The following is a 16092-nucleotide window of genomic DNA, read 5'->3' as shown; positions in this document are numbered from 1 at the left end:
CCAGTGGGAGGATGAAGAAGAGGAGGACGACGCATCTGGGAAGCAGGGAAGGGGTGAATTGACTCATGATTCGCAGCGACCGCGAGGAGTGTCGGGCGCGGACTGGAGAGTTTTTGAAGTGGTTAACGGTGCGCTCGAAGAGTTCCATGAAAAGTTCAAGGCTATGTGGCCTAAACGTGTACGCACTCATACTTATTAAGCTTCGTTGCTCACACTTATGCATAGATTGATACCACTGTTAGCGCACGCCTCATACCTCAGTGTTTTCTTTACCCATAAATGTACAAATATGCCACAGTTACCGAACTGAATGAACCTTATGATGCATTGATGGGATGACGAGCTATCATGGCCGGAGCGACAGACTCCACGTTATCCAGGAGCCATTTCCGAAGAATAGGCCCATTTAATTCGTCCATTTTGGCCACGGGAGTATAATGGATTATGTCCAGGCAAGCTCCCGCTATTCTCCAGTTAGAGTGATGTGACAACGGAGGTTTTATGTCGCTGTCCTCGGCCTTCCCGTGCCGAATGTGGCCCAGAAAGGCTGGTTTTCCTTCCAGCATCCAGGAGCATCCAATTTGTGCCAGTCATTGAGCAGTCTGCCATTACTCAACAACTTGCCTCCTTGGTACCCTAAGACAGACCCACACGAGGACTCACACTAACGATTCAGCATCGTGCCGGTACAAGTGTGTGGCTTTGCCTTCGAGGACAGGTTGGGAGAGCAGGTCAACTACCATGAATGGAACTGTTCCTGTGACCTGCTTCCCTCTGGGCCCATCACGTTTGATCGATGATAAGTCGTAATCGTTGAGGACCCCGATCCATTGGCCGTGTCAACCAGTAGACCATGAGATTGTTAGGACTTATGTCGCGGTGTATGGACGTCGTGCTTCCAGAGGGTATAATGACCTGTCAACACGGTTAGAGACAACGAATACCACAAGAAAAATCAGACATACATAGGACAACTTGCCACCATGCACTGAGAAAATCGTCTCCATTCAGCGGTGTGATTGGAATAAGCTTCCCGAATACGATATATACAAAACGCGACTGCCCCTCTCAGCATCAGTATCTTGAATTCCTAGCGACCTCCTGATTTTTGTCGTAAACGTCTCGTCAAACTTGTGGAACCACACCATGTCCGGGATGTGACCGTTGCATGTTCGCTAACAGCAGCAGAGCCACCTGAAAGTGGAGTGTTGGGCCCGGAGGCGAAATAAACGCTGCGAGGACCAGTGGCACTACTATTGACCATGATGCCAAGTTCGGAACTGAACAGGTTACTGATAGGAAATAAAAAGCACATTCGTCGATTGTGGGCAAGAAAATGCATTTTATGGTTCGCTTTTAAACCAGAACAATGCTATTGTTCTTACATGAAATCAAGGCGACAATCGATACCTCCATGGAACTTCGGATGTTGATGTAGAGAGTCTTGAGTTCAACTTCAGCATCATGATGTGGCACTGCCATGCTGCTAACATTCCATTGAAGAACTGCGCTTGGAAACACTGACAGGGTTAAACGTTGAACGCTATCACCGCCAAGCGGTCGTCAGTTAGCTAGTAGTCGGCAATGTAAGAGCCGGTGAGCGATAGAAATGGAATACCAACGATAACTTGAAATCTGGGTTTACGTTCTCCTTAATCACGAGCCCGGATATTTGAGCATAGTTCTGCATAAGCCTAATTTTTTGCATGATATCGGTGAAGGAATTGTGCGACAAATATCAGAATATGATTTGCTCCAACAGCCACGCCAGAGCCCACTACTGCTTACGCAATCAAAGTAGAAGCCGTAGCAGAGTCATACTTGAATGTAGGAGGGATCTGCTGCTTCGTCTTGTAGTAACGAGCAAGACGGTGAATGCGAGACTCGATCAAGATAAGACGGAACTTGGAGTCCTTGTCTTTGCGGTTGACTTCAAGGTGCTTGCGCACGGCCACCGCCTTTTTGACGAGGTGCCAAAGGTCCTCTGGGATGGATGGTGCCAATCCTATCCCCAAACAAAAGGCATGTACAAAACAAGATGCAGTAGCAGCAATGCACGGCAACGAAGCGGATGATAATTCAATGCATGAGTGTTTGGAGAACTAACCCGTCAATGAAGCGCTCACCGTTGGATTTGAGGATACGGAGAATTTTGTTACCAGTGACGAAGCGCACTTGAGGGATACCATGCGAGTCACGCAGGGTAACACCGATCTGAGAGGGAGTGAGACCCTTGCGAGCCAATTTCATGATATGCTCGACGACTTCATCTGGCGTAGTCTTGAGCCATGAAGGAGGGGAACGTTTGTAAGGGAGGGCAGAGGACGCTAGTGAAGATGATCAAGATACATTCCATGTATCAATAGAAGATATTTTGCTACGTACAAATGCCCTTGCCAGGAGCGTGCATACGACCCATGATGAATCTATAACATCTGTTCAGCTTGAAACAATTCTACTTTGCAGAACACTCACAGTTTTTGTTGGCGGAGAGGATGTCTTGAGGAGTGTCGTTGGACGCGTTCACGGAAAGGTAATGTGACGCGTGACGGGTTAGTGTGTGGCTTAGCAACTGTATAGCAGCAAACCTTATTTTCCACTTCAGCCACAAGCCGGAATCTGCCACTGTTGAATACAAGGCCCTGGCTAACCAGCAAGATCAAGACTCCTCCTCGTCGCTGCAGCCCACGGTGATAAGGCCTTTTCTCCTTTCGTAAGGTGAATTATCGATGCTGATGTCAATTTTGAGCTTGTATTGACAATTCTACGTGGGCAGTATGAAGATCAACATTGCCAGTGCGTTCAAACTTCAATGTCCAACATGTACCAATGCGATGAACTGACCTTTGATACAGACCCCGCCACTGGGGCTCAAAAGACCATTAATATCGATGAAGAGAGAAGATAGTACGATTGGCACAACTCTTCCTTTGAATACTAACCAAAGTACTTCAAACTAGCCGTATCTTCTTCGACAAGAAGATCTCGCAAGAGGTCGAGGCGGACATCCTTGGAGACGAATGGAAGGGTTACATTTTCCGTATCACTGGTGGTAACGACAAGCAGGGTTTCCCCATGATGCAGGGTGTCCTGCTCCCCTCTCGTATCAGACTGCTTTTGACCGATAACCACACTTGCTACCGTGCAAGCCGCTCAGGCGAGAGGAAGCGCAAGTCCGTCCGTGGTTGCATCGTTGGCCCTGACATTGCCGTCCTCTCCGTCGTTATCGTTAAACAGGGCGACAATGATGTCCCTGGGCTCACCGACACCGTTCTGCCCAAGCGACTTGGTCCTAAAAGGGGCAACAAAGATCAGAAGGTTCTTCAACTTGTCGAAGGAGGATGATGTCAGGAAGTACGTTGTAAGGCGTGAGGTGAAGAGTTCGAAGAAGGAGAACGCCAAACCTTACACCAAAGCGTCAGTGTAAAGTCACCTCCCTTTCTTTCTGGGCTGAATTTTTCTCCCTACCCAGACCCAAAATCCAAAGATTGGTCACTCCCATCCGTCTGCAACGCGCCCGTCACCTCCGTTCTCTTAACCGTCGCCGGATCGACCGCCAGAAAGAGCAGAAGGCAGAATACGAGTCAGTGATAATTGTTTGCACGAAACTTGCCATAGTAACCTCTCATTTAGTGCCCTCATGCAAAAGCGTGTTGCTGAGAAGAAGGCCAAGGTTGCAGCCATCAAAGCCTCGCACACCAAGTATGTTTTGAACTGTCATCCTGCATGATCTGCGCTCATGCAATTCATCAGGACTGCCTAAAATAATCCCCGTACATCATCCACACTTCATGTCATGCTTCTTATGGTACCTCATGTCACACCATGCTTTGACGCTATACTACCTGCATTAAAGCCCATCGCATCGCTGATATGTCAGTATCAAGTGAATATGACGTACCCCAAGGTTTGGGTTACTCTTGAAGCCCCGTGTTTTCTCAAGCTGGATCGCTGAGCTTGTCATTGCGTGTTTGATTGTCGTGTCAATTAAATTTCAGATTAGGCTACTTCACTAGATCGACTCTTGCCAATAAAATGGGTCTGATGTCTACGCTCGCCCTGCCTCCTTGTTCCCTTGCTATAGTCGCATGATATCTTTACAACCTGAAGGGAGATTACTTCATGCTGTCTACAAGGAAGGCTGTAGCCGTTCGGCTCTTCCTTGCCTTTGAACGTTTGCACAGACATGTCTGTTGAGCCATACGCCTTTATCACGAGCTTGGGTCAGCTGTCGGATCACCCGCACGTGTCGTCCACCGGTCTGCACCACATAGTGAGTCATTAACTGTGCATGTGCCTCATTCCCCTCGTGTAAATTCTGGGATTTGCTCATCAAAATCAAGGCAAAGCTTCCTACAAAGAACAGTCAATGTGTCTATAGGCCGCCTTGAGCCCATGTTCCACCGCGCAAGGCGAGTTCACTGGCATTGGGTTCTGATTACCATGTTCCTGGGCCGTTACTGAGTCCAACATTTTATCTTCAAACGCGGTTCTCTAATTGAATGTAGGCGGCATATGCAATCTTAATGGAGCCGTCTTGCAGGGACGTTGGCTAACTTGGCTTGTCAAGGAAATACATCGAGATTTAACAGAAGACGCACATGTATGTCTTCCACTGAGGTTAACACATCCTCGTACCCTTGAAAGTTACGAGCTTTCAGTCTTAGCTTCGATATGGTGAACCTTACCAACAGTATGGCAGCTTTGATTCATGTCGGTCAACCATCAGCTTTTGTTCCACCTTCCCGTTCGAGCGATATTGGTACTGTGTCTTGATCTTCAAGTTTCAAAAAAAAACCTCATTTCCTCCGAGTTTACAAGGGCAAAGATGTCGATGTTATTCTCGATAACAGAATCATACTAATTCAAATTGTGATATGTGGACTTCTACTTTCTTCACCAGTTCACCAGTTTCGTGCATCCATTATTATGTAATGGTATTGGCCTGAGAAAGTTAAGAGGGTGAATCTGTCTTCTTTAACGACCGATTCCTGCACTGGCATGTATGCCATTACTAGGGTACCGAACAATGATGAACGTTAAGCCTTCTATGAAACTTGTTCAGCGCTTCAGCCTCAGTCACTGAGACAACTTGGCATACTACCGACTCGGATGGCTAATATCTTGATTCGTTACGACTTAGAACAGTTCAAATGGAAGCCCTTTAAAGGTGAAGGCGTCCGGAATGGATTACTCGTCCTCTTGGAGGCGGTGAGCTTGTCCACGAGATTTGCAACCGCTATCTCAAGGGCGATCAAACGTTATTCTTTGGAGTCACTATCGACTTGCATGACACTATGAGCATCACCAAGCTCAGCTCTTCCGCTCAAGAATGTTGGTCCTGGCTTCGCTTCCAAGTTCCTACCATCGCGTCATCCATACTAAATGAATCCGATTACAAGCTGCCCATGTTGATCTATACAACGGCGAGTCCGCAAGAGATCAGCCGGTGGGTGCAGCGCACTCTCATTATTCATCCACCCTCACATATCGACCTCAACCAATTGCGGATCAACGAGGGTCTGAAGAAGGTCCCTCATCTGAAGGAGATTATCATGGATGCACCTTGTCCCTGGCGAAATCGCAAATGGGATAGTCCCAAATTTTTCTGCTATTCCATACTCATCACTCGACTGTGTTGATGGTGCAGGTTTAAAGATCGTTGTGAATCGCTACCTCGCACAATTGGCGAAGGTGCTCTCCGACTCCTATAGCGCGTCCGAGTTTATGGAATGGGGAAATGAGCTGGGGAACATCCCTCCGGCAGCCTACAACATCCTGAACTCTCAAAGAATCCCTTCCCATTTCGCCAGACTCGCTAGAAGACCCTTGCTTTGACCATGATTACTACAAGGTCCCTTGGAAGTGTCCTCTCTGCCTGGGGCGCGTCGACGAAGGTGCTATTCATTTTCTCTTCAGATCTTTTTTCGCTGCTAATCATTGACCACAAGGATAAATACGGATTAGCGCTCCGCCCCAAAGATACAAAGTGGCCGAAGACGTGTCGCGCCGAGGTCCTCTTCACGAGGGAAGAATCAGAAAGAATTCTGGCTGCCTCGAAAATATCTGGGTTCACACTTACACACCTTGGTATGTAGCCGCATCCCCTTTATCAGTATGTCGGATTGAGAATCTACTAGCCCACGCTGCGTTAGCAATGGTCGTTATAAGCCGATAATCCACCCAATTCTCTGTCTTCCCTCTCACTACTTGAACAACACATCTATGGCTAATTTCCGAGGCCGGTTTGGATCCGAAACACGCGCTACATCCAGGTTATGCTCTTGGCATTTCCATAGCCAGGATTCGGTATCAGCGTTCTTGTCCGCTGACGGAAGTGTCTTGCCATTGGACAGGGACATACTTTTACGGGTAGCAGACATAGCCAAGGGACAGTATCGAGCCCTTATAGAATTGCCCGCCGGGTTGAGTTGCATGCCGCAGGGTTGTGAAGCATTTGCCATGATCAATGTGCATGCTGCATCTACAAACATGTACGTGCAGGTTACGAATAGTTTACTTTTTGGTAATATCGTAGCAGGTTGCCCGCCCAACCAGTGTTACTCATTTTCCAGTGACGGCAAAGGGGAGAACTACTTGAATCACACTTTTGCGGATGACACTGGGAAACCCGTCCTTACAGTGAACAAGTTTTTCACATCACTGAACAGATTAGACCCCGGCCCGTGAGTTTTCTAGATCTTAGTGGTTCTGCAATGCAATTAACTGGAACACTTAGATTCTTTCGTCTCTCCTCCTGGGGGGGCGTGATCGACCTTGGCGCTGATTACAACTCTAATATCGTGAAGACGGAGGATGTGATGAATTACTTGAATCAATGGAAGAGGTTCTTACTTCTGATCCTTGACAACTGAATGTTAACTATATCTTGTCATCATTGTCATGTTTAATCATTGGGAACTATACGGACTAGACAGCAATGCGACCCGTTTTTTGTACAGGAAACAAACAGGAATTTGTTCTGACCTCACTGTCCAAGCATGCCGGAATTCGGCGTAGGGGAGAACTGCATCTCAGTGCATCATCGTACATCTCAAGACCTGCCTGATCCAAATCTGCGCTTCGAGGCAATCAACGCTTTGTACGAGCCTGACATGAAAGTGTTGTGGAACAACTCCAGGGTTCGTTGGGGGATGCATCTTCCTCTCGTGGTTGTGGTAGATGGTCTCTTTTCTGGGCTATCCGCTGAGAACTTCGATGCTCCATTCGATCCTAAGGTTAGGGTCTTGGCTTCGTGAACAAGCTAAATCTCATTCTCAGGGTCGGTACCGTTGGGAATGCAAGTCAAACAAATTATGCTGCGTACGTCTTCTGAACTGTACGCGTAAATTACATGACTGCTCATGTTCCTCCAAGCAAACACTATGTGAGACGGCTGACTGCTCACAACGTCAAACGCATTCTTTATCGTAACTTACGCAGTCACAGACTCATTCGTGATTCGTCGCTACAATCATGTGACAAAGTCCAAACACTCGACAGACTGGGGACGTTATCTCAGAGTGAGTCACCCTCTGTCTAGACTGCGAAACATGATATCATATTCTATCGAGGATCTCCCAATTCGTCGAGGAAGGCATTCAAAAACTTGCTGATGCTCCTTTATGGTTTTACATTGCAACTGAGGAGCAGTCTGCGTGAACCGTCAGAGCGAGGACGAGATACTCTAGAACGTGTATGCCATTGCAAACAAGGAATCAACGGTGAAAGACTACATCCCGACATGGTCGGGCCAGTTCCACAAGTTTGACGAGACGTTCATGACAAAAATCAGGAGGTCTCTAGGCATTCAAGACGGGAGGCTGAAAGCGGCAGTCGAGTTTGTGTTCAGGAAGCTTGTCCCAATCACGTCGCTGGGCGCAGACGCATTCCTTAGTGCATGGTGGCAAGTTCTATGCTCCTCATTGTCCCTAATTGCGCCGACAGGTTCTTCGTTACGAGGATGGCAAATTCATGAGTGGGGACAAACCACTCGATGCCTGGCTGAAAGTGGATGCAGGATGGAAAAATGTGCCTTTAGTGGAGTTATCGGCATGCGGATGCTAACCTCTCATCGTCGCACCAATCTAACTGGAAAACTGCGGTAACTTGCCTTCATGCTCTCTTTTATGATCCCACGTCTTGTATGCAAGACGACTGGTCTGTGCTCCAGACATGGCTCCTGGCCAACATACGTTCGTCGCTACACACGTAAAAGGTGTCGCTGTGCTGTTGACTTGCAAACGATCTTGTGCATTGTGCGATATTTGATTGCAAATCACTTGCGTTTCTATTTGTGCTACTGTTCAAGATGAAGGTATATGAATAGCTTTGGCACAGTAAAATGAGACTACAACAAATAAGCGTGCTTGTAAAGCGACTCCCATATTTACATACACTATGGCGATGTATCAATAACCCGAATTTCTCACAATACCTGTAACCACCTGCGGACAATGTGCTTGCCCCTAGACAACATCGGTCGTTTCCTGTTCAATTATGTATGAATTTTTTTCTGGTTCGTGTCATCCAAAACTCGAATGCTGTGTGGTGACGCTGATGTCGAGTGGAGTTGAGTGTATATCGCTGTACAGCTGTGGTCTAATGGCATGCGGAGGGCGATCCACAAACAGGATTCCGGAAGGCGCCCGACCTGACGAGTATGAGGTGCCAGGTTGGGAACTGAATGGTCCCGAGATGGATTGACCGGAAAACGCGACATGCCATTGAGTTTTCAAGGGCGATGTTGGGAAGCGATAAAAAAAGCGTGGTATACAGGAGGTGCGGGTAGGAACTAGGATCATGATCATGGTTGCCACGTTCAATCCAACAGTGGCCCCTGTGCAAGACGTATTGATAAGCGTCATCAATACGATTCGAAGTTTTGTACGTACAAATAATATGCCTGACCACTTTGCAACAGGGTTTTAGAGAGCCTGGGGAGTCCATCTCCTTTATAGAAGGAACGAACACGGGTGCCCCAGGATTCAGCAGTAAAGTTATTGAGTGCGAGGCGCCATGAAATGAAAAGGAAGACGAGAGTGTCGCTGCAGGCGTTTATGATACAACAGCAGAAGCACCTGGTGCTACAGATGTTTGAATGCAATAATCTGTCGTTTCCTATGTGATCTCCTTAAGCGTAAATGGGAGTGCAATCGCAGCACCCAATGTCCCCAGCCCATAATGTTCCGAATATGAGTGTGACGATGATTGAACGGTCGTAGACCGCACGGACCCTAAAGAAGAATAATGCCGCTGTAGCGGGTGCTGCAAAGGGATAGCTGAAACCAATGATCCAAAGAATAGTTTGGCAAGATCCGTGAACCGGAAGTGCTACATAGTATAGAAAGTCAGGAATTTACGCTGGTGATTACTATGAACAGACGGTACCTTGAAAGACTGTAGCGATGATAATATAGGCTAGAGTGCCAAATCTGCGGACAGTAAGCAGTAAACTCGATCTATTTCGATGGAAGAGATTACCTTGATAGCACGTAGGCGATAACTGGAAGGCGAATTCCTGTTTTTCGGAAGATTCGGATTTCATCTGGTAAAGATATAGTCCAGTCCCACAAGAACGCCTAGAGATCGTGCGTCAAATCCTGCCATGCATTATGGAAGTAAGACGAACAAACCCCGGACTGTAGCCCAGTAGAGATATCGAGACACCTCGAGCTGCATTGCTGACTCAGGAGCTAAAAATGCTAGAGATGTGCAAGGGTTTGGTATCTCTGCAGTGGGGGTGCAGTTTGCGGCCATGATGGTGGAGGGACTGAGGGAGACGATTCGGCTCTATTCTTAATTGAATTATAGTATGGCACTGTTGCGCCTGTATCAACATGCATGAAAGCCTACCCGGAATTAAAAGGAAATTGATGGACTATTATAGTATAGATCTGATGGACCAGAGCCTAAGGCCTTGAGGTCCAACGGGCACCCACGGCTCGGAGGAAGTGATCCCTAGTTCGAAAGCAAGTTACGTCATGTATGGGTTAGTTAAGTTTAGTCCAGGGAATGAGGCCAGCTGCATAGGGTAACCACGACCCACCCAGCATGGTCTTGAGAACGTGCTACCTAAACCCGAGAGATGACTTGACAAAGTTTTTTTATACAGGACCCCATGTGAGCGACTCGAATCTTCAGTAAAACCAGTCATTTTTCATGTCTCCCAACCCAAATACCACGGTACACTTCAAGCGGGAAATAAACGCCGAATCGACGAGTCAGTTCCTTAAATCCAAATATATCGCGCAGCTGCATTTCCGGGTCCGAAGATATCTCGAAGATACGCCAGTGGTTCATGGGAATGGCACATCTGGCTCGAGAGCGTGAGCAGAGATACCCTTTGGTGGTAATGTAACCTGTATGTACAGATACGCACCACGACGTACACTGTAACAATATAGTGGGATTTCGGCGAAGGACAGGTGACAGTGAGATTGCGACAACTTCATTGCATTTTGAGATACTAGTCCGAGTCAACAGTCTTCTTGATACCGAGTAGATGTCTGCCATCAGTGCAAAACAGGTGTACGCGAGCCTTTAAATGTTAGAAGGGAGACTTAACGTGCGTGGTCGCCGTGACTGTGCTTAAGCGCTCAACCTATTGCTTACGGGGGTCCCACTTAGAGACATTGCAAATTTGCAACACCTCAGGATCAGTGTGGTTCCTAACAACTACTGAGCCTCGCTAGGCACAACACATGATACTATGCAGATATCACATGCTTCTCACAGGTCAGATTCATCACTTGTGGGCCGCATCAGAATCGCAATATGTACATGCTTGTTCCCGTCGTCTATCATGCACTAAATGTAAGCTTCGTCACCAACTTCCCAGTATTACCACCAGTAAAAAGCCTTCCCCAAACCTTTGGGACGTCAATGAAGGGTACCTTCCACAATGTCCTCAGTGCCTTCAAGCGTGATCTCTCCCCGCTGAACTGCTCCAGCAATGTCTGGAAAGGCTTCCGTGGCCCACTCTGTTAGGCCCGTCCTTCGGGAACATGAAATCAAGCACAACGAAGCCTTTGATAGACAGCGGTTGGTGATTACTTCGATCCAGGTGGTACCCATCGTAGGTAATTTCCCTGAGTCCTTATTGTATCCTGGAAAGGACAGTCAATAACTATGCATACCAGCTGAATGCATATTCTTCTAACCTGAAATGGCGCCACAAGCTGCGATACGGCCATGCGCTTTGATTCGTGGAATCACTTGATCAAGGACAAAAACCGCTAATGCATTTGATTTAGCTAACAGAAGCAAAATCTCCTGCTGATCTAGCTTACCCCACACTGCATGGCGAAAGGTGGTAAGTAGATATTCAAGATATAGGGAGTACAAATAGCTCACTTGTCAAAGTATGCATCCACAAAGTCCGAGGTGGCGTCGATAAGATCTTGAGGGAATGTATCTGATTTATAATTGAGGGCCACATCTGCACCGAGCTCCTTGATCCATTGGCATTTTTTGTCTGATCCCGTGATTGCAATCACTTTTTTGGCCTTGAGCACTTTCTTGGCGTATTGAACGACGACATTCCCGACCGCACTATTTCCACGCTTTTAGCGGACAACACAAGCATACAGGCCAAGACAAACTCACCCCGCAGCCGCGCTGACAATCAGCGACTCTCCTTCCTTGAGCTTTAAAATATCCAGCAGACCATCTATGAACATGTCAAGCAAAGGATGATACCACGCATTGATGACAATTTACAGTACGCAGTAAATCCAGGGACTCCAAAAGACCGATAGCGGCAGTGGGCGACACATTTTCAGGCACCCTAGTCAGGTCAGCGATGTGATAAACAAGAGAAAGCGTTTGCGTACATCACGGGTAGGCATGAGGATGGGCCTATTTTGATCACAGCGTATCGTCGCCACCCAGCAGTCAAACAGTAAACCAGGTCGTTTACCTTAAATCCATGGCCGGTGTTGTCCTTGATTGCGAGAACACGAGCGATGGAATGTGTCGCCATTACATCGCCCTCACGCACAGGAGCGGTGTAAAGGCGCTCTGGCAAGACACCTTTCTGGATCCATCCTAGAGAACATGGTCACCATCGACTGAGATCCAACCTTGAATATAATATAAACCTCGTTGTGCAGGGTCATTGGAGATGTACAACGTTTCCACGAGCATTTCACCATCCTCAACATGAGGCAGAGGTTCTTCTGTCAAGGCAAACGTTGCATCATCAGAAAAATCAAGAACTACAGAGTCTTGAGGGGAATTCTTGATACGCCAAACTGGTGTGTGCGTTGGGAGGGACATGTCGACTTGATGGATGCAAGAGGCTTAGACAGTGGCCCGCAATATAAGTGGACATTATCTTGACGCCTGTGATTGTGATCAGTCCAACGCATCAATTCACTTGATGGCTATCCACGGACCACAGCATTCTCAGAATGGCAGTACTCGTCTGATGCCACAGCTAAGGCTCGGTTGCTCCGACTTCGAAGGTCACATGGATACCCTTAGATCACGATCACCGTTTATCAAACTCCGACTCGCCCAAATGTTTCATCCGGAATTCGAAATGACACTCACTTCTAAGCAGAAGACCACAATCATCACTTATCAAAAGAAGTATGATGCTTACAGTGAGCTTACGACGCTGGTGATTCGGAGCAACACGATTGGTGGAACAGATTTCTCGAGGACATCTGGGACTGTCCGTATACGGCAAACTCCGTAACTCAGCGAAAACCGGACACATGGGCCGCATGCGGATTTGTAGTACTAGATATACCCACGAGTTTGTGCTCACCTAGTGTTCGTGTTTTGAGCTAGCACATGCAAATCATCATGAATTGTTTTGGTCTATTCAATATTGTAATCGTAATGGCAGTTAACCGCCAGACCCTGACTCCACCTGGCAATAGTGCATGTCTTCGCCTCGTCTCAACTTACCAGTCACATTCTTTGCTTATTTGAGACTTCTGTCACAGATATTTTATGTGTGAGTAGGAAGGATATCAAGAAAGTATGGCACTGGATCAGTTCAACAATTATACACACACATACATATGACACACACAATGCTGAACACACACAGGTCTTGTATTGTACAAAATTCAGTACTATATGGTCAGCTATGTTGTTCTAGCTAATGGGTCTTGAATCATTAGGTCACTGCAGCCCTTGCAAAGTTCTCACTAGACTAACCAAGCCATCAGATGACTAGGGATTGGCACAGGTGTGTCGAAGGTCAGACCCACACCCATACCAGCGGATATGTGGGAGAGGTCTTTGCAGGCTTTACAAGGGCAGGTAGGTGACCAAAAATGTTAGTAGTATCATCATCCTGTAGTGCCAGATTTAAATACAAAAAATAACAATAACATAATGAACAAACTGATGGTGCACCTGGGCTATTGGGTCACCTGAGTCTTCCGATGTTTGAGTGCATACGAGTGCTCATACAGGCCAATCTGTGTGACTGACCAGGCGCAAAGCCAGCACATTTGCTGTGAAGTGTGATAGCCTCATCTGAGTCTTTGTCATTGCCTCGATGGCAAAGCGGGTGGAGAGTTGAGTCACAAGATTGTTTAATGACATGACCAATCTGTGTGATCAATTAGGAGAAAGCAACTGCTTCACTGTGAAGCGCGATGCAAGAGACCAGAAGTATAGATCTGTAGGCATTGATAAGTTTGCGAGAGAACAGGTAAGTGCAAAGATGCTTTGCAGTAAGAATATAGAAAAATGATAAAAAGTTAGAACATACCTTGAGTCTCAGTGTCACCAGCACTGGTCCCCTGTAACTCCCTCATGGCTTATGGTGAACTCCGGTAGTAGAAGTGATATTAACTTTGAGAATGAATGCAATAGTGGTACTCAAAGTAAAAAATTATGACCTCACTAAACAGCGCTAAACTCAGCAAAAGTTCAACAAAACTTGTGCAAGAACAGCCACCATGACATGCGGCACACTCAGCATCATTTTGGACTTCAAAAAACATGCCTGCCCTTTGACCCCCATGTCTTTGTCATTCTGTATGCCTCAAGCACTTGCAGAGATTCTCAAAGCCTACCCAAGCTATGCAACACAATATTCAGGGACCTATTAGCCACAGCCAAGGCAAACTCGAGGCTCATAAGGTAGTACTAGCACTAATGCTCCAGATCATGCCACTCAGGCACCCAAATTTGCTGTCCAGTGGCAGGCCAATCATCCCACACCCAGAGGGTTATTGACCATGTCTGTTTCAATCCAGCAGACTGCTGGGTTCTGTTCTTCTCGGATGGGAAACAATTGCATGTTGATGGTGATTGCCCCCCCTCAGGCAAGGATAAGCTTGTGATATGTTTGGTAATCACTATGCATGTTTTCAAGGATGATCATGAGTATGTTGTAAAGAGTAAATCTCTGCTGGGCTCAGCAGAAACTGTACTACCTAGTTAACAATATTTAGGTAGATCTTAGCACAACCTATGCTGCTATACTTGCAGGGCAAGTGCTGTTCAATCCTAAAGGGATTGCTAATTGGTATTAGTAGTAAAATGTGTCAGTAATGCAATAAGAAAATGTCTGATGCTGTGAAATGATGTCCGAAGGTAATCTGATGATGTCCAAAGGTACTTATCCGATGTCCGAAGCCAAAGTGCGATGTCCAAGATTTGAACTTTTGGACTTCACGATAATAGGTCAGAAACTTTATAATGAGTGTCAGATTGCGAGCAGTATGCGCAAGTATAACAAGTGACAGAGTGTTACGACTTGGATGGTATCTATTGGCGATGCTCAAACAGAGCGTGTGTCGTCAACGGTCGTGGATGTCCTTGGGCTAGCCCAAGGTTAGGGGTCTTACTGGCGAGGCTTCAGCAAGTAAGATTTGACGCCTATGTCCAAATTGGGTAGCTTATGTCAAGCGGATGCTAGATGATGAGCTGTATCTGCCAAGACTTACGACACCCGAAGGTTAATCGTAAGATTGTCGTTAATTAGAAGGATGGAAGTCTGACTAGTGAACAGGGGCTTTGCTCGTCGACGAAGTCGATGAGTAAAGATCGAGACTATAGGCTTATCCGCGAAGGACAGATAAGAAGATAGAAATATAGACTGCTGGCAAGGCAGAAAGGATCACTCTGGTGAGAGTAGGAGGTCAAGAACCAAGTAGATTCAAGTTAGGGAATATGGTACATGGTAGCAAATTTATATAGAGGACAGGAGGCGTATTAGTGGGTGATAACTCGTACTACCAAGTGAAGTAATCAGTAAAGGGCATAACCATAAAAGGAAGGCATGTTCGGGGTGAGACACGGGTGAACCAGAACGTGCTGATAAGAAAGTGAGTCAAGGTCAAAATAAGAAGTGAAATGCGCAGGGGCACGATTGTTGCAGCTGCGGAGCTAAGTATAAGTAACATGTGCGACTGCACACTGAGTCAAAGGTCGAGAAAGGGAAAAGGGGCAAAGGGGATGCATCGTGCATCATATCATAGATACCGTCCGGATGGTAAGGGCAAGGGGACTGTCCACAGGATCAGTCAGGTGGTGAACGGAGCATGGTATGCTTCGTCAGTGAAAGGGTCACGGCCAGATGTACTGAGCTCTGCGTGATCGATAGGTAGAGGTGAAAGGGAATGCGAGGATGACAAGGATATACGATGGAGTGAGGGTCGGGATAAGTGTGTATGATGCGAGGGCTGATACCGAGAAGGATGAGAGAAAAATGGTAGGGGGGACCAAGCGTCTAGATGTCTTGTAATCATTACCCACTGGTTTCTAGGACTGAAATCAACGATGTTCAGTCATTCCATAGCTTGTCATACCAAGAGGGGTCGCAGTCAAGGTCGCGGAGTGCGTCCATGGCTTCTAACGTGTTCTCTTCTCTCTGTTCAAGTCGTGCAGCATCGTGATCGTATGCTGCTTCTAACTGACGCATGTCAGTATAGAACGTTTCAGAGGATATTCCTCGACGAAGGATCTTCTTGCCGTGAAGGTGAGGGCAGAAGGGGGTGAGATGTCCGGGGGTGAACCGTCCACAAATGCGGCAAAAATATCGCTCGCATTGTTTCTGTTTGTGGCCGTACTGGTGGCAGACCCTGCACTTAAAGTTGCACTGGTAAGGTTGTGGGGTCG

General features: G+C 47.0%; 5 protein-coding genes across 5 annotated transcripts; 2 read left to right on the top strand and 3 right to left on the bottom strand.

Moving 5' to 3' along the window:
* Positions 1–1621: 1621 nt before the first annotated feature.
* On the bottom strand, positions 1622–2538 carry EDB93DRAFT_1186565 (ribosomal S13/S15 N-terminal domain-containing protein). The gene is made up of 4 exons (XM_041450821.1): positions 2476–2538; positions 2386–2426; positions 2127–2327; positions 1622–2005 (listed from the first exon to the last, which is right to left on the bottom strand). The coding sequence occupies exons 2-4, from the start codon at positions 2417–2419 to the stop codon at positions 1785–1787; spliced, it is 456 nt and encodes a 151-aa protein (XP_041301110.1). The 5' UTR covers positions 2420–2426; positions 2476–2538; the 3' UTR covers positions 1622–1784.
* Positions 2539–2612: 74 nt separating this feature from the next.
* EDB93DRAFT_1186560 (40S ribosomal protein S6) lies at positions 2613–4076 on the top strand. The gene is made up of 7 exons (XM_041450820.1): positions 2613–2796; positions 2856–2907; positions 2961–3270; positions 3311–3417; positions 3473–3583; positions 3634–3702; positions 3754–4076. The coding sequence occupies exons 1-7, from the start codon at positions 2778–2780 to the stop codon at positions 3761–3763; spliced, it is 678 nt and encodes a 225-aa protein (XP_041301109.1). The 5' UTR covers positions 2613–2777; the 3' UTR covers positions 3764–4076.
* Positions 4077–4983: 907 nt separating this feature from the next.
* EDB93DRAFT_1186558 (uncharacterized protein) lies at positions 4984–6928 on the top strand. The gene is made up of 7 exons (XM_041450819.1): positions 4984–5196; positions 5217–5520; positions 5597–5723; positions 5867–6090; positions 6242–6498; positions 6559–6686; positions 6740–6928. The coding sequence occupies exons 1-7, from the start codon at positions 5113–5115 to the stop codon at positions 6873–6875; spliced, it is 1260 nt and encodes a 419-aa protein (XP_041301108.1). The 5' UTR covers positions 4984–5112; the 3' UTR covers positions 6876–6928.
* A 2192-nt stretch (positions 6929–9120) lies between these two features.
* EDB93DRAFT_1109214 (uncharacterized protein) lies at positions 9121–9759 on the bottom strand (the record flags this gene model as incomplete). Its single annotated transcript, XM_041447932.1, has 4 exons — positions 9121–9333; positions 9386–9434; positions 9484–9547; positions 9636–9759. The coding sequence occupies 4 exons, from the start codon at positions 9757–9759 to the stop codon at positions 9121–9123; spliced, it is 450 nt and encodes a 149-aa protein (XP_041301107.1).
* Positions 9760–10802: 1043 nt separating this feature from the next.
* Positions 10803–12279, bottom strand: EDB93DRAFT_1243671 (chaperonin 10-like protein; the record flags this gene model as incomplete). Its single annotated transcript, XM_041452174.1, has 6 exons — positions 10803–10871; positions 10903–11108; positions 11163–11274; positions 11376–11553; positions 11835–12048; positions 12102–12279. 6 exons carry the CDS (start codon positions 12277–12279, stop codon positions 10803–10805), a joined length of 957 nt encoding a protein of 318 aa, XP_041301106.1.
* Between the last annotated feature and the right edge of the window lie 3813 nt (positions 12280–16092).

This window comes from Suillus bovinus, assembly GCF_016758785.1.
Source record: "Suillus bovinus strain UH-Sbo-P2 chromosome Unknown EDB93scaffold_145, whole genome shotgun sequence".
Lineage (NCBI taxonomy): Eukaryota > Fungi > Basidiomycota > Agaricomycetes > Boletales > Suillaceae > Suillus > Suillus bovinus.
The sequence above is the reverse complement of the archived record's forward strand: the minus strand, read 5'-3'. Positions and strand labels throughout refer to the sequence as shown.

Excerpts from the sequence above, each read along its gene's own strand:
- EDB93DRAFT_1186560 (XM_041450820.1), top strand. Across the intron at positions 2,908-2,960 it reads ATCGATGAAGAGAGAAGATA|CCGTATCTTCTTCGACAAGA; the intron begins GTACGATTGGCA and ends ACTTCAAACTAG. Across the intron at positions 3,584-3,633 it reads GAGCAGAAGGCAGAATACGA|TGCCCTCATGCAAAAGCGTG; the intron begins GTCAGTGATAAT and ends CCTCTCATTTAG.
- EDB93DRAFT_1186558 (XM_041450819.1), top strand. The coding sequence starts at position 5,113 with ATGGCTAATATCTTGATTCGTTACGACTTAGAACAGTTCAAATGGAAG. Across the intron at positions 6,091-6,241 it reads GTTCACACTTACACACCTTG|GCCGGTTTGGATCCGAAACA; the intron begins GTATGTAGCCGC and ends CTAATTTCCGAG. Across the intron at positions 6,687-6,739 it reads AACAGATTAGACCCCGGCCC|ATTCTTTCGTCTCTCCTCCT; the intron begins GTGAGTTTTCTA and ends TGGAACACTTAG.
- EDB93DRAFT_1186565 (XM_041450821.1), bottom strand. The coding sequence starts at position 2,419 with ATGGGTCGTATGCACGCTCCTGGCAAGGGCATTT. Across the intron at positions 2,328-2,385 it reads CGCTCCTGGCAAGGGCATTT|CGTCCTCTGCCCTCCCTTAC; the intron begins GTACGTAGCAAA and ends CATCTTCACTAG. Across the intron at positions 2,006-2,126 it reads CCGTATCCTCAAATCCAACG|GATTGGCACCATCCATCCCA; the intron begins GTGAGCGCTTCA and ends GTTTGGGGATAG.